Below are 23426 nucleotides of genomic sequence, written 5' to 3'. Positions count from 1 at the left end.
GCACTCAGGCTCTTCGTTGCAGCGCACAGGCTCTTCGTTGCAGCAGGTGGGCTTCTCTCTAGTTGCGGTGTGTGGATTTATCTCTCTCTAGTTGTGGTGCACGGACTCCAGGGCACATGGGCCCTGTGGTTTGTAGCACGTGGGCTCTCTCGTTGAGGTGTGCGAGCTCAGCAGTTGCGGCACGTGGGCTTAGTTGCCCTGCAGAATGTGGAATCATAGTCCCCCGACCAGGGATTGAACCCGCAACCCCTGCATTGGAAGGCAGATTCTTTACCACTGGACCCCCAGGGAAGTCCCTGAAATTATTTTTTTTAATTGATTGCTTTAGAGCAGGGCTTCTCAACCTTTGTACTATTGACATTTTGAGTCAGATAATTCTTTGTGGGGTATGCTTTCTTTGTATTTTGCTTCATTGTGGTCTGCTGATCTTCCTGGTTTTACACATTGATGTTTTTCATAAAATTTGAGAAATTTATGATTTATCTATCTATTTCTTCAATTATTTTTCTGCCCCATTCTCACTCTTGTCTCTTTCTGGTATTTGAGTAACATATAACTTACACTGCTTTATAGTGTCCTACATGTCTTTGTAGAACATGTTCAATTAATTTTCCTTCAATCTTTATTCTTGTCTTTTCTTCAGACTAGGTAATTTGTATTGATCAAGTTTACTCACTTCTTCTTTTGTCATCTCCAAGTTCTTTCATGCTGATCCAGTGAATTTTCATTCCAGTTTTTTTATTTTTCTCTTCTAGAATTTTTATCTTTAATTTTCCATTTCTCTGTTGAGATTCCTTATCTATTTTCTCACTAAGACCATAGTTGCCTTAAATTCCTTGAACGTATTTATTATAGCTGCTGTAAATCTGCTAAGATTAATATCTAGGTGTCTTGGAGTTGACTACTATTGACTGCTGTTTTTTCTTGACTATTGGTCAACTTTTCCTGTTTCTTTACACGTCTGGTAATTTCTCAGTTTTATATTGTACTGGACAATGTGAGTGATATGTTAAAAACCTGTAAATATTCTGGATTCTATTACCTTTCTCTGAAGAGTTTTGATTTTTGTTTTTTGTTCTCATAAGTAAAGTAGTTCAGTTAATTAGCTAACTACCTTGATTATTTTTTTTTCTTTTTTCTTTTTTTTTTTTTTTTTTTGCAGGGGGAGTCACGGGGAATGTGTTATGGTTTGTCTCAGCAAATCTGTAAAAGCTTAAGGTGTTCCCAAGCCCCTTCAATTTGTTGCAACTCAACTTCCCTACTCTGTCTTTCTTACGGATCTTGTCCGCACTTGGTTTTAGGCTCAGTTAGGCTAGATCTGAAGTGGGCCTTCATTTAGAGAGTGGTCCTTATTCTTAATACCCAACCTAAGTGTCTCCACCGGATGTCTCTCTACTCTGCTTGGGCCAGAACTTGATATTCCCCAGCAATACTCAGTCTCTAGTGTTTTTATTCCACTCTCAATCCCATAGCAGCCACGTTCAGTTGAGCCTCAGTGCTGGACCCTGCGCACGCGCAGTGAGCCCTCGGCTAAGGACTCATGAGGTGCCCACACGTAGACTTCCGAGCCTCCCCCTCTGTTACAGCTCTCCACAGACTCCAGCCACATTCCGTATCTTCGCTTCAATCTAGCTCTGCTTGGACTCCAGCTTGCGGTGCCACAACCAGAAAAGTGTCGCCTCACAGAGAGCTGAGGTGATCGCGGGGCAGCTTGTGATCCCTTCTCTCAAAGATGCTATCTTACACTGCCTGTTGTCCAAGTTGTCCAGTGCCTGAAAACAGTTGCTTAGCACAGTTTATCCAGTTTTATACTTGTTTATGGTGGATGGCCCTAGTGCAATACCGGTTAATCTGGGAAAGCTGGAAGAGGAAGCCCCTGTAGACTCCTTGAGAGTTTTTGAGTCTTTAGGTGTGAATTGTTCCCGAGGCCCCACTTAAATACTTATTGCCTTTGGATTCCATGAGGCACCACTAAAATCCTTATATTAAAGTCCCCTTTCTGTTGTTACCATAAAAAAAACAAATAGATTGTCACTAGTGTATTTCTAAAATAAAACAGGAGGAGGGAAAGAGAGAGAATATAACCCATCACTGAAGTGAAGGTAGGGTGTTTGTGGCTCTTGCTTCCTACTTCTCTGGATCTGTGGTTGGTGTTGGAAATGTCCATAATTCTTACTCTAATCCAGATAACATATATTCATCCTGAAATCTCTAATCACATCCTTCATTTTATGTTAGAAATTTTCTATCCAGAGAAAGGAGTGGAAGACCAGAATTTGCAGACTGCACATTCTACTCTGGCTATCAAATATTATTCTTAATGAGAAGGAGAAAAATAATCCAAGGCCTCATTTTTCTGCTTTGTTACACCCAATTCCAAATTCAGCAATCTGGTGATTAACTTTTATTGTTCTTCTTCTAAGTTCCAAGTGCTGTTCACATCTAAGCATTTCATCTTTAGAATACTTAAAAATAGTATTACATGTGTACATGTGTGTGTGTATATATTTCCCTCTGTCTCTAAATTCCACACTCTTCCTTCCTGAATCTTGTGAAAACCTTTGCAGATGGATATTCTCTTCTGAACACTTTTCTCAGAGGTGTGTCATGTCATGTTGCTGGAGTTTACATGTGTGTATAGCTAGTTATCACCTAATACTGGTTACACTATATAAACTTTGTTGCTGTGGTATAAAGCTGGGATAAAGGTTGCGTTAACACTAAACAATTTTTACTGCATACATTTGTATACTTTTAAAAAAAAATAAGTTTATTTATTTTTGGCTGCGTTGGGTCTTCGTTGCTGCGCGCGGGCTTTCCCTAGTTGCAGGGGGCGGGGGCAACGATGCAGTGCGCAGGCTTCTCACTGTGGTGGCTTCTCTTGTTGCAGAGCGCGGGCCCAGTAGTTGTGGTGCACTGGCTTAATCGCTCCGCGGCATGTGGGATCTTCCTGCACCAGGGCTCAAAACCGTCTGCCCTGCACTGGCAGGTGGATTCTTAACCACTGCGCCACCAGGGAAGTCCCCAAAATATACAAATTTATCTTGCTTTGAATCGGAGCCAGGCTTATTCCTATTCCGAATGAGAGCACCTTAAGTCTCGATATCTCCTATATCTCTTGTTTCTGTTACGCTTTTGTCTTATCCTCAGGCCATGAACTGTTTTTCTGCTTTCTATGTGGAATCCCAACTTAACAGCCACTCCAACGTAAAAGCATTGAAAAATTAGAAAATTCCAGCACAGACATTAGAATGTAAAATGAGTTTAACCAAAAGAAAAAGAATAGCAGCAGCTCTATGTATAAAGTCCAATAGCTTTAAAAAAAAAAAAAAAAAAAGTCCAATAGCTTTAATGTGTTTATTTTTGCTTTAATCTTGTCATCAAGGGTGAATTTTTAGCTGTTCATTTTGTATACAACACAGAATCAGTGATAGCATGAACACATTGGTCTCTACAATGCTGAATCTACCCCTAGCACACATCCAAGGGACCTGAGACACGCGCCATGCATCTTGAATGACCGTGCACTGCCGTATACTCTGAGCTCAACATCAAATTGACATTTTAACTTTTTTTCAAATGTCTCTTAGAGACAAATATAGACTAGTAGGTATAAAAACCTCTGAAGAGTACCAAGAGTAATGAGGTTTTGCCAAGGTTTTGTTGTATTTTGTGGATAGTTTTCAGGGACTAACTTACCAGACAGTCTGATTGATTTGAGCAGTCATTCTGACCCATGGTTTAATTATTAAATACAATTGGGAGATTCCTAAAAGAAAGCATTGTCTAATATCTTATGGATCCTGCTATCTTTTTATAAACAAATAACATCTTATGATTTTTAAAATAGCAAGAAAATGCTGATGGAAAATTTTTCATGATGTTAAAATAGGTATAGTAAATGCATATACAAAGTCACTGTTTCAAAATTCAGCAGGGAACAAGAGCAGAGCTTTTGAGATATACCATTCATGAAAAATACTTCTCGGTTATGTGGGGTTTTTTCTCTTACTCCCTCCAACCCGCCTTTCCTTCCTTAATAACTGGACTCCTCCTATGGTTTTAATCTTAACAAATCAGAAACTGGCTTGACTTAATTTGCATTTCTTGTTGTATGTTCTCGTGATTAAAAACAAAACAACAAAAATTCCACTGCTGACCACAATGAGATATTCCCAATCTCTTATTCACTCTCTGTTATTCTAATTCAATAGAATTCTAATATAATTTGGCAAAAGCTAATATTACTTGGATAAAGAAGCAATTGGAATAAACAGAAAGAGATGTCTAGGGAAGATGACCAGCCAAAGATTTTAGAAAGAAGTGATGGCTTCTGTGGTTAAAAATAAAAGTCTGGCATTTAGTTTTGCTTTGCTATGCAGAAAATAGATGTTGCTATTCTTGTTCAAGATATAAAGCTTAAATTCCATGCCTAGAACCTGGAAAGTCTAAAGTAACTATGGATACCAAATTTATGCTTTTTAAAAAATCTGGCATTTAGTCTTCACAATTAAGATCAAGAAATAATTGTATTCCTGAAATATGTTCATTTTCTATATAATAAATTTGCTAATTTACATAATCAAGGAACACTGATGATAAAAACTCTCAGTTCTGGGTTCTCATTTGGGACATGAAGTTGGTACATAGCCTCTTGGGAACAAAAATAAAAACAAGCCATGGAGAGATGTTCTCAGTGTTCCCTGTTTGCCTTTGCTGTAATTCTCTCCTTCCTCCAGAGGACCTTGTAGAGAGAGACACCCTGGCTTGAATCATACCACTGCTGAGCCCTTGCATGGCTGCTGTCCCAGTGATGGCTCCTCACTGGGACAGCCCTACCCCTGCCCTGGTACCCAGAGGCTCCCTGTCTCACCTCCCCACTCCATCCTTGGGAAGGAAACTAGACGACCTAACGTGGAATAATTATCTGATGCAGTTTGCTTGCGTGTGGGCAAGATATTCCGAATCTGTTACCATTCACTGTCTTTTAAGTGTAGGAGAGAATGACTCTAATTCTGCCCTGTCTTTACACATCTAAACCCATTGGAGAAATTCATGAAAGATGCCCATTTTTATCGCATTCAGCCAATACTGAGCATTACGATATCTGTGAAGCCTCCACTGGGCTGTAAGTGCCAAGGCAGGGATGGTGCCCAAGTGCTCACCTCTAGATACACTCCCTTAGGTGACCTGCACTTGGCATATGGTTGGTGCTCAAAAAAGTAATAATAACAATAATAATAATAATGGAAAGAATATACAAGCCGATTTACTTATAGCAAAAATAGTGTAAAGAAGTTCACAAAAAAATAGTGGCTTTCTCAATTAAATCTGTTCATAACGTAGATCAATGTTTTATGAATCCAATGATGCTTTTTTTTTTTAAACTTGTATATTTGGTATATAGGAATTATGTATATGAACATAGTTCACACTGGGGTGTTTTGGAATGAACTGTTTCATTACTATTTTTCAGGCTTGTTAGAATAATCATTCCTCTTAACTCTAAAATGTCATCGTTTTTTGCTTTTGTTTTCTTTTTCCCGGCTGACCAAGGAGGCATTGCAAAATAGATTTCAACCCTTTATAATCTGAACTGAAATTATGTGAGTGCTATAAATCAAAGCCACTGGCTTTAGTAACTGACAGAGTAAACCAAAAACAATGTTGTAGATGTCAGTGTTTCAATGTGAACATGTATTTCTGACAAAATTTTAAAAAGGCAAACACTGCTTTCTAAAATAGGAGCAAAAGTTATTGGATCTTCTCCAATTCTGTATTTATTACTCCATTTTTCTGAATATATGCCTGAGATAAAGGGAAATCAAGATGAAAAATACATAGACTGGTTGTAGTCTTGGAGCCCAAATAGGGGGAGTATTCTTGCTTAATATCCCATGGTTATAGTTTTTTCCCATGTAGCCAGATTTATATCTTTTCATTATTACACTAAGCAGTCACTGTTTGTCTCTGCATATACTGAGACAGATGGGGATATAAAACGTGCACAAGAGACATCATTCTCTTCAGTTAGAGATGTCTAATACAACATTTCTACAGGATTAAAAAAAAAATTATATGAGCAAACATGACCCTTTTCATTATATGGAAAACTCTCTAGGAAGCAGGAACATTAAATAACCCTGTGCTTTGTCTTTGTGAAATCGTCTGTTTTAAATTGAATACTCACTGGTATTCATGTTGGCATTTGGAAAATTACCAGTTTTAAAACTCGCTCCCAGATGTAGCTGTGACTGTGTTCATCTGACTTTAGTTTTATTGGGGCACTCTAAAATGGAAGGTCTATCATTTAGTCTCTCTTACTAAAAAGGGGTATTCCCTCCTTGAAAATGCACAAATTCTAAGGATTCAGGGTAAAACGATGTCTAGCATTTGGAAAGTAAACAGTACCTAGGACAGTAAAAGTGGTTTAGGAGAACAGTAAATAAGACCACATGTATCTATTTTCACTGGGAAAGAATGGAATAGGGATTGTAATTTTACTAACTTTACAAATAACTCAGAATTCATTCTTACTTCAGTGTTATCTCAACTTCAGAAAGAGCACAAATATCAGAAAGCATGATTCACGATGTAATAAAATGTCTTAATTTAAAATATTTTATATTATTCTTCGATTTTTGTCTTGTATACTTTATTTTTTTAATTAATTAATTAATTAATTATTTTTTTTTTTTAAATGAAACTCTCTAGGAGTTAAGCCAGCATTTTTAAAAATTTATTTATTTTTGGCTGTGTTGGGTCTTCGTTTCTGTGCGAGGGCTTTCTCTAGTTGGCGGCAAGCGGGGGCCACTCTTCATCGCGGTGCGCGGGCCTTTCACTATCGTGGCCTCTCTTGTTGCGGAGCACAGGCTCCAGACGCGCAGGCTCAGTAGTTGTGGCTCACGGGCCCAGTTGCTCCGCGGCATATGGGATCCTCCCAGACCAAGGCGCGAACCCGCGTCCCCTGTATTGGCAGGCAGACTCTCAACCACTGCACCACCAGGGAAGCCCCTAATTAATTTATTTTTATTTATTTATTTGGCTGCACTGGGTCTTGGTTGTGGCACATGGGATCTTCGTTGGCGTGTGCAGGATCTTTCGTTGCGGCATGCAAACTCTTAGTTGCGGCATGTGGGACCTAGTTCCCTGACCAGGGATCCAACCTGGAGCCCCTGTATTGGGAGCGTGGAGTCTTAGCCACTGGACCACCAGGGAAGTCCCTGTCTTGTATATTTTCTTGAGAATGCTTTTCTTTACATTCTGACTTTGATCTCACTGGAAATTAATTTTGCATTTTTTTAAAAAAATGTTCCAAATTATTTTGCTTAAATGTTATTCTACCTGTGCCATCAGTCCTAAGAAAAGGAGCTTTAGAATTGTGTTTGTTAACATGTAAGCAAAGCATTAGCCAATACTCTGAATGGGAAGCCTTGAATCTCAATAGGTGAAAAGTGGGGAAAACTGCCTTCTACAGATGTATGTACAGATGTCAGCAATTGCTATTAAATACAACCTATGCAGGTAAAAGTTTAATAATCTAAATTTTTGATAACCTACTTTTTATGTTTTTAATGTCTGAGTATCCTAAAGGTTTTCTCCACCCCCCCACCTCCCCCAATTCCTTGACTATTACTTCTACCTTTGTTTCTGCACGAACACATTTTAAATTATGCATTGTCTAATTAATACAGGAATATGTTGAGATACTGCATGACATCACACTTAACCTCTGAATTTCTTCATGACAAAAGGTGATGGGAGAGTGTGGCTGAAACTTGGGCCCTTTCCTATGGAGGCAGAGACCCAGGCAGACTCCCCTGCCCCCAACCCTCCCCACAACCACAATCTGCCATTGGAGCCCTCACAGTAATCCGCCTGTGCTCAAACCTAGGGACTCTGGTCCTTGGAGGTTTTGAGATTAATTTGGATTTGGCAAATGTCAGAGGGGATTATAATGCCAGATTATAGGATTTCTAGAGTAAATGGAACCACATCTCTAAATGTAATCTACACTTTTGCTACTTGCTTGCTTTTTGGTGGAGTTTTGAACTGTGCAAATGCTTATAATGATCTGCTAAAATGAACAGTTACTCCATGTTTTCTTCTAAGTCCTTAACTTGTATTTACTGAAATGATTGTACAAATGATGGTGTGGTTACTACTAAACACATAAACATGATCATAATCAACCCTTGGTTAAACAGTTTGCAGCTTAACAGTAGTAAAAATAAAAAATAATGGACAAAGCATCAACATTATTAAGAATTAGAAAATAAATTTACATACTAGAAAACAAGTTTAGAGTCACATATCTAACGGAAGCCTTATAGTGTCAACTGTCACTTGCCCTTTGCAATCTGCCACCTAGTCTAAGTGATTTTACTTTCTGTTTTATACTATTCTGGATAACAACCAGAGGGAGGGTGTATTCCTAAATACTGGATAGAATTTTAAGATAATGACTTTATCCTAAATTCACTTTGTACCATATTTCTGACTAGATTTGCTTCCTCTGTGATTTGGGGATTCTCTCTCCAAATAACTTGCCAAACTTAATTATATATATATAAAATGTGAAAGGTGGGACAACATGGGACAGGGATTTCAGAAAGGATAAGAAAAGAGAGTAAGTGTAAATAGTTTACATTTCCATTATTATACAATGGATACATAATTTTAAAAAATCTAGTTAGAATTTAAAAAATGAATTAATACCAAATATGCCATTCCCCCTTTTCTATTATTTTAAATATTTTTTTTTACTCTCACATAGTGATAAAATGTAAAAATATTTATTTGGATTCCACCTGGAAAGCAAAGATACCTTCAAAAAAGCAACTGAAAGCCCTTGGAACAAATTTGAGAAATCCCTAGCTATGGCAAGGCTCTTGCTTATTATTCACGTAAAAAGAAGGGAGCCCATGTTTAGAGTTTCAAGCAGGATTGTTGGGCTTCTGCTATCAATAAAATTAGATTAAATCATACTATTTCTTAATACTGCTTTCACTAACAAATCAGTCTCTTCCGTGAAAGAATTAGTGCTGCTAAATTGCAAACTATACTGCAACTGCTAAGAGTCATAGTGAATGAGAAAACAGTAATATTTCCATATAGCAGAATTTCCCGAAGTGGGTGCTGTGGAACATGAGCTCCTTGGAGTGTTACTAGGTGTTACGCAAAAAAGTTTGCGTGGTCAGATTAATCTGGAAAACACTGGAATTACATTTGTGGTGTTTATTTATTTCCCCTGGAGGATATTTAAATTAGAACCTTTGATGTGCTTATATGTACTAACTTTCTAGGATAGTATGTTCCCCAAACTCATTTGACCCTGGAGCCCCGTGTTTGGAACAGTATCTTTGGAACTTGTGTCCTGTGGAGCACACTTTGGGGAACACTGTATCTCATTACTCCTGCAGTGTTCAACTAATTAGCTTAGAAGTCTAGATGTGAAGGATTCAATCCAGAGTCAATTAAATAGGACCCAGCATGGTATCTAATGGTCATGTCATTTCTGCAGAGCTGGGTCAGGAATGCTGGTGTGATGAGCTAAGGTAATTTGCGGGGAAAATTAAGAGAAGATCAGTCTAATAATGGGTCAAAAGGAGGAAACAATTTTCTGAGGTCATTGGAAAATAAAACCTTATCCAGAGTATGAATTCCTATACTTACAAGTATACAATGAAATGTTGCCCTTTCTAAAGTTTTTGTGTTCCCAGTTGCAAGAGAGTTAGATCTGGCAACAACTCGGGGGGGAAAATGTCAGGAAAATCAAATTTACCTGGCAAAGGAAAAAGCGATCACTCCCTTTGTGAATCCCTCATGTATTGCCAGATATCCTAGCGATCCAATTCAATCGTGTAATCAACTTCCTAGGATCACTTCAAATAGTGTTGATGATGCCATCACTCATGCAATCCTGTTTGCACAAAATGTTCATGGACTTGAAATCATCACAGCTGTATGAAATATGACCTGTTTTAAATTATCCAGATCACATATGCTCCATCACTCTATAAAACACTCTGTAATACTCTTACCACATAGACAAGATTCTAGAGCCCAATGCCTTCAGTCCAAGGCAAGGAATACAATGTAGCCACTGGTTACCAGTAAGATGTACAGTCATGTTGCATTAGAACAGAGACCTCAGAGTTAAGTGCCTTGGGCAAGTTGGTCGTGTGAAATAAATGCCGGTCTTGGGAACTAGCTTTGGAGTTTTCCATATAAGTATTATTTATTCCTTTTATTAGAGAATTGCAAATACAGTGAATTAAAAAAAAAGTTTCCCTGTCTCTCCCCCCACCCCCCAATCCCAACCCATTTTAAGAGTACAAATTGCCAGTTGAGCAGCGGGAGAGCAGTGCATTAATGAAGACCTGGGCTTGGCATCTTGCTGGGGGCTCATAAGCACATGATCATTGGTTCCCAGCTTCATTTCTAAAAGACTATAAAACCATTCCAAAATTTGGCACCGTGGGGGCTATTGGCAATGCGAACTCAGGCTAGGGGGTCTGGGTGACAATTCCAAAGCTTTGGCAGTGCTGTTTAGGGAAGCTGCACATGCAAACTTCTCAAATCAATTTTCCTAACTAGACTCAACCTTCCCTGTCCCTGGAAAATGGGAGCGGCTGGCCGGTGAGCCACAGGCCATGCCGGGTGATGTCTGCAGACCCCCGACAGCTGGAGGCGGCTCAGGGAGAGAGAGCTCCAGGAGGGTGGGGAAAGGGAACAAAGTAGCCTGATTTGAGACATAACTAGTCATCAAACTGCTACTATTTTGCCTAGAACTTCTGTTTTTCAAGAATCTACAAGCCAAAGTGGGAGAAAAAGAGGCAGAAAGGGAGTAAAAAACACACGCACTACTTGATTAAAGTCAGAAATGAATTAATTCTACAAAGCAAAGTTTAGAAGATGCCTTGTGAACCTCAGAGGCAAAGCCATGCACTCCTGCACTCAGCACCATCTAGTAAGACATTTTGCAGGGCAAATAAACACTAATTTACTAACTTAGTCGCTTTTCTCCTTCATTGTCACCAAAACAGTAGTACCGTTTTCATTTTAGACAATCACAATGATCATAGAATTTAAAAATGTCTTTCCATCGTTATTATGAATTTGGGGTTAAGTTAAAAATAAAAAAGGAAAATTAACTGCATACCGTAAAACGCTGACACTGCTTATTCCTGGACTCCGGTTAGAGGGTGGGCTTTGGTAACTCTCCAGAATCAGAACGTCCTAAAATCACCAAGCAAACTCAGGCCTCCTGGCCTGACTGTCCCATCACTGATCACAACCTGCATGTTTCCCACATTCCCTTCCCAACCCCCGCCTCAAATACACACATCCAAATGCTCAGTGTCTCTCAGTAGGCAGGTACTCCAATCTAACATGGTGGCAGGTATTTTGTACTAGAACATTCTATGGCTTAAAAAAAAGAAGGAAAAAAACCCCGAGGTTCTAATTCTCATATTGTAAATTCTAATGTTATAGTTTACCAAAGTAAGCACGTCTCTTGGGAAACCACTATTAATTCTTTCAGTCAAAGAAAGGTTAAGTGCTTAGAGGAATCCAGACAGATTACAGTCCTTGGCAGCCACAAGGGAATCTTTTCATCCTCCTGAGTTCACTCCTAGAACCCGCTTCAGGAAAGCTCCACAGCTGAAGAAGGCAGGGAAGCGGCATGGTGGGCAGGAGGTGGCCAGTGAATGGGGCCTTTGAGAAGCTATAAAGGCAAATGCTCACTCTGGAAGGGCAAAACCAGGTGGACGCCCTGGCGTTTCAGACACAGAGGGGTGGGGATGCAATGAAAATCTTGTTTGGCTGTTTGAGCCCCTCGGCCAGGGAAACAGGACGACCCAGCGTTTTCTGTAATTAACTTATAAAATACTGAGATTGGAAATGTGACTTTGGTGATAAGAAATGAAAAGCGGCAAGTCTGGCCGCAAAAATAACTCAGTAGTTTGCAACCAAATGTTAAAGACTGCTGCCTTTCCGCTGTCTAGCAGGAGCACATCCCAGTAGTTTACCGCCAAATTCCAGAACTTGTCTGCGAACTCTGTACTCGGCTTCAGGGCGCACACGTGCAGTTCTACACCGCTGCTTCTCAGAACGCTGCTTCAGAGACACCTGAAAGCTACTAGAACAGGAGAGGAAAAAATGCACAAAACTGGGCAGCTGGAGCTCGATTCGAGATGGCAACCTCACCAGCGTTCTCTCTGAATGCAAATAGCAGACCTCCCAATGGGCGCTGTGACTTATTCGGCCATGCCTTCCTCTATCTACCCTTAAAGGTGGAAGGAATTTTGGTACTGTGATTTGCTTTTTTCACTTGGTAATGTAAAAAAGTCGTGGTGTCTGGTGGTAAAGTTTAACAGCTGCCTATTACATTAGGTAAGGTGTAGGCCAAAGATTAAGGTCATGCATGATTAGGATAAACACACAAAGACTGGTCAGGTGGTACACAAAGTCTATTTAACTAATAAAGAAAGCGAGGGAAGAAGGTTACTTCTGCCGTGCAAGCGGCTCTCATCCTCCCCACGTCCCTCAGCCTCCAAGAGCAGCCACGGAATAATAAACCATTTCCGAATCTGTTTCTGCAGGGCTGCTGCAGGGCAGAAAACCTGGGCTCAGGAGGGCAAAGCATTCTCAGGACAGCTCTGCCCCTCTCAGCAAAGGGTGTGGCCACATCGGCCCTGACTCACTGCTCCAATGAGAGGACACAAAGTCTGATGCCTGGAGGGCCCTGTAAGGGATCTTGAAAACAATCGTAAAAGGAGAATATATGGCACATATGCCATTCACTTCATACATGTGACTCTACAGCTATATATTTATATATTTTGAACATTGGATGAAAGAGTTGGGAAAACACGAAGAAACCATTTTCCAGCCTCTCAACTACATTGGCCAAGGGCACCCTCTGTTCATCACGGCACATAGACCTAAGACGGCCGGGGATGGGGAACCCCATGTCTGGGATGGATAATCCTAACTGTAACTCCCACACCTTTCACTACATTAAAAGAGACCAGTGTGTTGAAAGTCCTTTAGTCTAAGGCAGCTGCAACCCCAAAGGGTTCACTGCTCTTCTGTTTTGCTGCTATTCCTGAACTTCACCACCATGACTGTTATGTTGTCAGGGCAGCCTCTGTAAAATGACTGTAAAACTATGCTCTTGGCCCCAAAGTGAGGTTCATCCAAGCGGTCCTTGATGAATCGAACAGCTTCTTCGTTGCTGAAAGCATCCCAGAGGCCATCTGATGCCAAGATCATGAACTCGGGTTGGAGCTTGTCCAGGTCAAAGGTCAGGATATCTGGGTCTGGGATGACCACGTTGAGATTTTTCAGCGGATAATCCCCCAGGGATCGAGACATGGCCAGGATTCCCTGGACCCTCCAGGAGCCATTGAAACTGATGAAACCACCTGGAAAGATAGAATGAGCCCATTAGCTTGACCAGCTGCTCTCTCACACCCCGCGTGTGGTCTGCGTGCATCTGCAAAGGGCTGACCTACTGCATGTGACCTGTGTGCTCCCCTCACCCCACCTTGGCGCTACCAGGAGGGAACAGCGTTCCTCTGCATGGCTTGAGGTTTGACGCTTTACGGGTAGATCCTCAGGCCCTCATCCTTGGTATCTTAAAAGCCTTCAAGACCAAATTAATAAGAATATTGAGGGTAGGAGGTATGGACGGGTGAGGGCATCAGTTTTAACTTAAGGACACCTTGGCAGCTCGGTGACTGACAGTAGGGAGCTCTAGGGTGGGGATCCAGGGACAGCAGCAAAACAGCACTGAAAGGCAGGTGGATGGTACCAGAGAAAACCACTGGGATCCATCATTAGCTTGAGGCTGCCCTTGGGTGTGCCTACATCTCAAAACACCTCCCCAGATAGAATCAGGATTAAAGAATGGTGTATTTTAGCACAGTTGTTAAAGGCTCAGGCTCTCGGGTCAGACTGCTTGGATTTGATTCCTGGCTCTGTTACTTTTAGCTTTGTGTGACTTTGGATGAGAAACTCTTTCTGATCCTTGGTTTCCTTGGTTCCAAAATTGGGACAATATCAGTACCTATTCCACTGAGGAGTTGTGAGAAATAAAGGAGTTAGTTATTCCATATTAATCACCTGGCACAGTGCCTGCATGTACCATGCATTCAGTATTATCTATTATTATTTTTTCTTTAAGGGAGCTAGAACTTTGTCCATTCGCATATTATTTGTCAGATATTTATTAAATATATATTCCATGCAGGGCAATTTGCAGGCTATAAAGTTAGACAAGATCCAGACCTTTCTATAAAGAAGTAGACAGCCTGGCAGGAGGGAAAAGCCACCTGTATCAACAGTTACAAGCACAAAGCAGTATTACTTCAGGGAGAGACTAGCACCTGCTAAATTCTGTAGGCAGATGGGGAGGAGGGAGCGAAGATTTCTGGTTGTGATAATCAGGGAGGAGTGAGCGTTAAAGCTGGGCTTTGAACGATGGGTAGGACTTCCATGGGCAGGGATGTACGAGAACATTCCAGGAAGCGTGGTCTCCTGGGCAAGAGCATGGGCTCTGGAGTCACTGTCCTGGGTCTCAGTTCTGGTCTCACCATTCACTAGCTGTGTGTCCTTGGGCACACGAGCCTCTCTGAGGCTCCACTTCCTTGGTTGTAAAATGAGGATAACATTATCAACCTCGTAAGGTAGGGAAAGAGAAAGTATATGTAAAGCGCTCAGCTTAGCTCCCAGCACAGAGCGAGCACACAGTAAATGGCAGCTGACATCACTGTTGTTGTGGAAACAGCTTAAGGAATGGAGACAGAAAGACCAATGTGTATTTGGCCTAAACTGGTTGCAGCGTACTGTCACACAAAACAGGAGGGGGAGAGATGTCCAGAAGGGAAGGCTGAGGTCAGAGAAAACACACATAAAGATAAGAAAACCAATCGTTGTCCATTAAGCCCTGATGTAAAATACACCCTTGACACAACAGGCGAGATTAACGTCCTTGGAGATGCTGTCAGAATTTGCTACTATAATCACTGCGGGGGTGGGGGAGGGTGGATGGGTACGGCAGGGAAGAGGAGAGAGGATAAAATGGGTTGACATTTCAGAAGAGAGGGCTGGATGCTAAGGTGGCATCTCCACCTGTACCGTATACACATCCCTGCCTGTGCTTCCTCAAGAGCAGGCTGACTGTATCCTAATTCCGGGGTCACAGTGGACGGAGACGCTGTCTTCGTAAGGAGGGAAGCTCGTCAAAGCTCGAGAGATGCTCTTAAAACACTGTTCCATCCCATCAACAGAAAACCTGACCAAAGCTTTCATTAAAAATTATTCTGCATCTCAAGCAGTCACTGAAGCAGGAGGTTGTAATAAAATTCAACGCTTTTGGACTCAACAGTATAGCTTCCAACTGTGAAAACTCAAATGTTGATTAGGTTCTGGGCAGAAGCTGATGTGTAGACATCGAGGGTCAGCCTGTAGATTCCCCCAGACAGCAGGGGCCCTTCTTGGGCTGAGACCCAGGGTACCTGAGCTCCCTCGGCAGCTGGGCCTGCAGCTTAGCATGTGACACAGAGGCTACATGCTGTGGTTGTCAGTCTGGGGAGGGAAGGGCTCCTCCCCTGCACGGGTAGAAAAGAATCCCCCCCAAATTGACTATGAAAATGTAATCATCAACTGATAATCTTCCTTCAAGTCTTCGTCCCAGTGTCACCTTAGTGAAGCCTATGTTGACCACCCCGTGACACTCCCCGTTCCCTAACCTGCTTTGTGTCTCTCCATAGCGGTTATCACCTTGTAATATACTAGATAATTTACCTGTTTTTACTTATTTATTGTTAATGTCTGTCTGTCTACTACGTTCCCTACCTGTTTCTCAATTCCAAGATGTAAGTTTGTACCCCCAGCCCCTAGATGTTGAAAAAGTGAAAAAGGGATTCTCCCCCTCCCTGAACTGAAATATGTACTTATATTAGGCACTGAGCTCAGTGTTGGGAGTATAGAGAGGAACAGACCAAGTTCCTGCCTCAAAGAACTCATGGTCAGGAAGGCAAGACAGACAAGAGGGCCAGGTATGTCCACACGTCGTGAAAGGTGACCCAAGAGGTCCACATAGGATGCCGGGGAAAGACTGAAGGGGGTGACAGGGAAGGCTGCCAAAAGGACACCCTTAAACCAAGTCTTAAAGGACAAGGTCGTTGTTACCCACTAGACGGTGGGGACAACACTTGCAAAGGCACAGAGTTATCAGCTCCATGGTTCATTTGGTGGTTAGTAGTTTGGCACGGCTGGAGAGAAGCGGGGTGTGGCAAGCAGGGGCCCAAAGACTCATTAGCCTTTAAACTAAGGGCTTTTTTTGGGATCTTTTGGAATCTGTGGCCACGAAGAAGGGCAAATTCAGTAGCCACTCATTTGATAGGAAATGTTACAAAGTCCAGTCCCAGCTGCCTCAGCAGCAGCCTCTGTACTGATCTACTCATCACTGGGTAAAGGAACATCTTCATTCCCAGGGGCTCTCCCAGCAAGCCACCGTGCCCACTTGAACAAGACAGCACAAAGTCCTCGGGGGCACTCACAAACTCACCGGCTCTCTTTATCCTCTTCCTTTCCTTCAGCTGGTAAGGCTTGTGATCATGAGACAAAGGAATGGCATTCCCGTCCTTGTCACACAGGACCCCACGCGAGTCACCCACATTGGCCACGGTGAGGTCTTTATCTGACAACAGAGCAATCAAACACGTTGTGCCTGCAAAACAGGAGAGAGAGGCAATACAGGAGGTCAGCGGTGCTTTGAGGTTAGGCTGCTTCTTGTGGTTACTGGTTCTTCAGTCATTAAAACTGCTCCTGCTGGGTGACAATTTGACTCCAGCCACTCCGAGAATGACAGCTGTTCACTTCAACAACACGGATCAGATCTGAGAGTCAATTTTCTTAACCATGTTGGAGTCTCACTGAAATAGGCTAGGATAACATTATCATTTTCCCAAATCATTGTTGTCTCTGCTACTCTTGATTTAAATGCATATCACACTTAAAAGGATTCGGAGAGAATCAGAATCAGCTTGAAGCTTCAGACAATTGACATTTATCTTCTGCTGCTTTTTGGTGCTGAGTTTCTGTGAAATCCCTGTTGAAAGTGGGAAGGATGGGGGTCGGGTGGGCTCTTCAAGCAGGAGGGCCTGGAAGGGCCAGTAAATGACAGATGCCAACAACCAGGTCCTGTGGAGCCACGGGGAGCGGTGGGGAGCAGCCTATACAAGCTAGCCTGTATGAAGTCTGACAGCAAAGACCGGCGGCCAGAAACAGGTCGGCGCCAGGGTGTGATGCGGGCGGACTGTAAAGGCAGAGGCAGGAAAACCCAATATGAGGACAGAAATGAGGTCCATGTCGACGGGCAGTGGGGGATTGGGGTGGTGGTCAGAGTCAGGAGGGAAGCAAGAGGGAAGAGCTCTTTGCCTGGAGCCCACACAAGACACAAAAGGACGAGCTCTCACTCCTCATGGAATGAGAATGGATAAAAGCAAGGAGAGCTGCACAGTCAGGTCTAGTTGGAGGCCGCCCTTCTTACCTGCCCAGTGCCCTCTGTCCAGCCCCTCTCCTTTCTCCTCTCCCCCTTTCTTGACAGTGTCACTGAGTATGCAAATACCTGCTGAAACGCACAACCCATTAAGCTCTGGATTCAAACCGATAATGCCTTTCCTTGTTAAAATTATTCATCAATTAGTCTTCATTAATATTTAACCTCCTCATTAAGAAGGTCAGATTCAATAACAGAATGCAAACTGCTTTTTATCTGCACAGAATGACAAAAAAGACTGAATTCTTAAATAGACATAAAGAATAAACACAGATTGATATCAAGAGCGGGGAGCGTAATTAGCATTTTCAGCTATTATAGTCCTATTGGAAATTCCATTCTAAAGCCTGGTTAACTCAAAAGTGCCTTGATCAGAAATGGAAACACATGAAATGCTGGTTAACTCAGGATGTCTGATGTGAAAAGCCTTGTGAAAGGAGAAAAGACTAATCTCAGGATTATCAAAGCAAACAGCAAATCTTTCACCTTAAAAAGAGCTGTAAGAATGAAAATGTAAGCACAAGACGGACAATTCATATGATTAGAAATCATTCTTCTCAGTTTTTGATATTAGTTGCATTTTGGTCTTCAAGCATCCTCACTCTGTCCTCAAGCATCTGATTGTGTTAACCTGTCTATCACAATGAGAGCACAGATTCTCCATAAGGCACACTCTTGGAGTTTGAAAGGTGAAATGGAGACACTGCGTTATTGGATGTTACATGGCTTGGGGGCATTATATCAGTTCAACTCTTGGAGTTGTGTCTCTCAGAGGCCCTCTTCCCTTCTCGCTCTGTGCACTTCGAGAGATCATGGCCCTGACCTTTGCTCCCACCACCATGTCACCTACACCGCTAGCCTGGTTGACACTCCTGGGGTCCACGTCAACTGCCTGCGAGGCATTTCCATTTGCGCGTACAACACGGGATCCAGAAGAGGCTTTGGGGTCTCCATGTGAGGGGGGTGAAGGGATCCACCTGGATGAGCTATAAGCCGTTTCCCCACCCCCATTTCAGCCACAGCAGCGCTACATCCATTGTTAGCTTCATTGAACTGCTGCATGTTCTTTCTGTCTGTCTTGTTTTTTTTTTAAAGAGGGAAGAGGTAATTTCTATAGCTAAAAAAAAAAAACCTTTGAAGCTTAATTGTATATGTGATCAAGAACCACTGAAGGGTTTTAAGCAGGAGAGTGACATGACGAGATCTGTGTTTTAGAAGATCATGTCAGTGGCTTTGTGGAAGATAAACTGGAAGCAGGGGGAACAGGGAGAGTTCATGAGGATCTGAATTAATGTAGGAAACACAGGGATTGAGGGTCGGGGACAGATTACTTAAGAGCAGAATGGATAGGTCATAGAGAATAAGGAAATAAAGGAGAGGGGGAGGTCTAGGATAATGTCCTGGCGTCTAAAAGGGGGGCACTGGGTGCGCCATGGACAAGCACTTAAGGAGATGTCGGCTTGGGCTTTTGGGAAAGGCTTTCTCACTGAAAGAGACATGATGCAGAACACGACCCATTTCTGTGGCCTCCTGTGGCTCCTGTGTTTCCCGGGGCTGTGGCAGCCATATTGCACCACGAGGGGCTATGGCTCAGAGTCAAGGCTCTGTGTCCAGAAGGAGGAGCGGAGAGGTGAGGAACCCGAGTCCCTGAGACATCACAGAACTGCTGAACCAGCCTGGACCCGTCCTGCTCTTGTTTTGCAAGACGCTAAATGACTTGACTACTTAAGACTTTTTACGTTGGATTTTTTATTGTTGTTGTTCCTTGTGGTATCCTAAGTGGTTCAGGGGCTTACAGTTCAATAAGGGGCTTCTGGATGAGAGATTTAGAGAGGGACTGCTTTGCTTCACTCACATGTGAAGATTCATGGCCTGTTGATTCCTCTGTCAAGAACACGATCCCATTGTTTCTACGGGTCTATAAAATCTACCTCCTGATGTGGATTTCAGGAATGTACTGCTTGAGAAAGTGGAAATTGCCTGTGTCAACAATAGACTCTTAGACCAGGCCGAAATGGGTGAGCCCCAGGTGGCAGAAGGAGAGCTGCAGGCTGTGTTTAGGATCACTGAAATGTCACTATTCCCGCTCCATAGACACCTGCCTGCGTCCTGGGTGGAGGCCCAAGCATGACCAAAAACACTGTAAACAACTTATTGTTTGGGCTTTACGGTCTTAGCTCAGGATTACAAGAGACAATTTATAATCTAATCTTACATTACAGCAGAAACTACCTTGTGGCTGAGGAAAACTCCAGAAAAACATTATGCCCAAGAGGAAAGGAGAAAATCACTTTTTCTTTTGTATGTATGAGAAAAAACACTGCCAAGACTCTGGTTATTAGTTTTGAGATAAACTTAGCCATCATAGTACTATTGATCAGAAATACCGGGGTCTGACAATATCACTTAACCCTGAACCTCAGGATTGTCTATATTAATAATTTAATCTAGGTGATACCTTAATTGCAAATCTGGACAATATTCTGGAGCTTTAACCTAATAGTCTGACTTAGATTAAAAAAAAAAAAAAAAAAAAAAACCAAACTGAAAAAGTAAAGTCACACAGAATAGACTTCAAAATCCTAGCTGAGTGAGGGCTGGCAAGTTATTTAACTTTTAAACCTCAGAAAATGGTACCACTATCCACTTAGTTGCTCAAGCTAGGAAACATCCTTAGTTTTTCTCTCTTCCTCATTCCTGACATTCAATCCATCGTTAAGTTCTGTCACTCGTACCCTCAAACACCTCTTAAACCCCTTCCCTTCTCTTGTTCTCATCGCGCTGACTGTTGTGCAGGCCACCCACCATCTCAGCCAGCAGGCTATTTCAGCTCTCCAGGTCCTGCATGATCTGCCCCTGCCCAACCTGTCCAATGTTATGGCATACCACCCTCCCCTTGCTCAAGGCCTCCCTTCTGTTGCCCAAACATGCCAAGCTTTTTGTTGCCCGTGGGCCTCTGTACGCAGTGTTCCCTCTGCCTAGCGTAGCTCCTAGTCCTTGGCACTGGCTGACATGCACGTGGTGATGTCTCAGTTCAAGTGTGACATCTTCAGAGGCCTTCTCTGATGGGGGGGGGTCTCATTTCCTCTTTATGTCCTTTATTGCCCTCCCAACACACAATTATGTAAATATCTTGGGTATTTCTTTAAACAATTTATTTAATGCCAGTCTTCCCCTGTACGATGTCAACTTCACAAGGGTAAGAATATCATCTGCTTGTTTTTCTTCCTATAATGCTGAGGTCTAGAACATCACAGACCTCATATTTGCTGAAGAAACAAATTAATAGAGGAGTGATAAACAATCACACACTCTCTTCCTTGGTCCTGATCTGACATTGTGCTAAGCTCCTGCTGTCTTGCTCTGAGTATGTCAACTCAGTTCAATACCACACTGTACCACATCTTCTAGATATTGCCACAGCAGGGAGATAGCCAACTGTAGCAAAATACATTTTACACATTGATCAAAACATAAGGACCCTCCTGTACATGTATAACCATGCTCACAGGCACACTGTTAGTAAGTGGAGAGAAGTTCCAGCCCAGGCCTGTCCCTAGCTCTTTCCTCCAATCCAGGCTCCTGGAACAATGTTAATGAAACATGAGCAGGACATCCATCCTCACCAGCTTCTAAAGCCGTGGCACCTCAGGAAGCAATAAAAGTGCATCATGGTGGTCATTACATGAACAATCTCTGTCTACGTCTGACCTCAATTTGTACTCGTACAAAGCAGGCACGTTTTTGTGTTGTTCTATTAATTCTTGTTCTCCTTAGGGAAAACACACGAATGCCAATTATTCATCAGTCTATTCCTCTAAACCAGCCTTCTCTCTCTTGATTTAATTTCTAGGATGCAGACAAAGTAAAGGTACACAAGAAAATCTATTCTGGACTTATCTAAGTATTTTCTTTGGATAATATTAGGCAATGAATTCATTGGATGAGTTGAGCTTGAGAAAAATGTAAATCCTAATGAGGATTACGCAGTTTGGGATATCTCAGCCATCTTTTAAAACTCTAGCTAAAAACTTTCCCAGTTCAGTTAATAACAAGGTAGTAATAACAATTTGTTCAATGCTACAAACGCCACGAAGTGGCTAACAAACACACTTGCAGTTGAGTTCCTGACACCTTAGGGTGGGGGAGAGGCAGGTATTATTCTTCCCTTTAAACAGATGAGAAAAATGGGACTCAGCGACTTCGTGTCATACTCATGATTACACTGCTCAATGTGTATGTACGGAATGACCAAATGACTAAAAACCCTGGGAATCCAGAATTATTACTTTAGTAATAATAATAATGATAGACCTACTGCTTAAGCATTTTACTATAATGCAAAACATTTTATTTACATTACATAACTTAATCTGCACTACCTGTGAGAAGGCATAATTATCCCCATTTTACAGATGGGGAAACCAGGTCTCAGACAGTATAGCAACCTGCCCAGGTCACACACATGGACTGACTGATTCCACTGGGCCAAACCTTTGATAATCGACACTCCTTCTTGCTTTAAACTGTTCTCTTCCTACCCCCAGAAGGAATGATTTCTGTGACCAGTTTCTACATTTCTGTGTTTTGAATAGTCCCCATGAACTCCCCCCCTTTTGTAGTATAAACGTGGCGCATGTCACAGAGAAGTTTGTAAACCAGGATAAAATTTGATCAGTGTGATGTGAATTTCCTTTAATATAATTGTGATTCTGGATTAACTTAAACAAAGCTGGTACATTTCAAATTCTCAATAATAATCAATCAGAAAGCACGTGAACCTCTGCAAGTAAAAAAAAACAAGTGACTTGGATTAGTGTCAAGTCCTTTTCACCTTGAATATTTTGCTGGTTTTGAACAGGAATTGTAAACTCCGACGCCTTCGGGTAAGTAGGCCAGGTATAAGAAAAAGCTTATGACCCTCTTGGAGTAGCTTTATCCCTCTACTTTTGACAGAAACATGGGTTCTGAAGATGTTTTTCTACTCTAAGAATGGGCAAGCATGATGATAAGGGACAACTGACATCAGGTTTCAGTGTTGGGTCCACAACAGGGAGTGGTGTGGCTTGTGGCAAACTAGAGAACACTTGCTAAGGGGGCAGCATATCCTCAGCAATGAAGAAAATTGCCATGTGGGAATGCAGGCCCACTGTAACCAGTTACTCAGATTTTTCAAGGGAAGCCATTTTTATGTGAACTCTCCTGACTTTTCAACGTTGACAACTTTTATTTAAAAAAACAATGCAAGCCAAACAAAAGGTAACTGTAGGTCAAATGATTCTTTGACCCATTAGACTAGCAGCTTCTTTTAGGACCAGGGGGATGCCTTATTCATTGCTGTATTCTTATCGTAGTGCTTTGTACCCTGCACAGACCCTTAATGCTGGGAGGGGCGCTAAGGACTGAGGTGGTGGTGAGGAAAGTGGAGGTGCTTTGGTACAACTTGTACTAATTGTAGTATTTGTACAATTCACACCTTCATACTATGTAAATATATATAGTCTTATTTTTTGAAAAATATTAACAAGGTTATCTAGGTGATGGGATGTTAGACCACTTTGTTTTCTTCTTTATGCTTTTCTGTATTGAGATGAATTTAACATTACTTAAAACCACAATGGTTCAGGAGCATATCCACTGCAAAAAGCAAAGTATTCAAGACATAAAACAGAAAATGCAGAATTGACAATCATGGTAGTAGAAGGGTACAGGTAAAAAAAAAGGCCCAGAGGAATAAGGCAGTGACAATGATGACAGCACCACTGTTGACAGACCGTCAAGTTCAGATTCACGTTCGCCCACCAGTGACTATCCATCAGTGACTCCGTGACAGACATGTGAGCCTCGGCTGCCT

The 23426-nt window shown here is 42.1% G+C and overlaps 1 protein-coding gene across 1 annotated transcript in view; it reads right to left on the bottom strand.

Annotated features, from left to right (window-relative positions):
• Positions 1-10214: 10214 nt before the first annotated feature.
• PPM1L (protein phosphatase, Mg2+/Mn2+ dependent 1L) overlaps positions 10215-23426 on the bottom strand; it is a 305410-nt gene continuing 292198 nt past the window's right edge. Inside the window, exons 3-4 of the mRNA XM_059920472.1 lie at positions 16580-16741; positions 10215-13430 (exon numbers count right to left, since the gene is read on the bottom strand). Coding sequence (XP_059776455.1) covers positions 13084-13430; positions 16580-16741 — 509 coding nt within the window. The 3' untranslated portion in view covers positions 10215-13083. The remainder of the gene's footprint in view (positions 13431-16579; positions 16742-23426) is intronic.

The sequence above is a fragment of the Balaenoptera ricei genome, chromosome 4 (genome assembly GCF_028023285.1).
Source record: "Balaenoptera ricei isolate mBalRic1 chromosome 4, mBalRic1.hap2, whole genome shotgun sequence".
Classification (NCBI taxonomy): Eukaryota; Metazoa; Chordata; class Mammalia; order Artiodactyla; family Balaenopteridae; genus Balaenoptera; species Balaenoptera ricei.
Note: the sequence above shows the minus strand (reverse complement) of the source record. Positions and strands in the feature narration are given on the sequence as shown.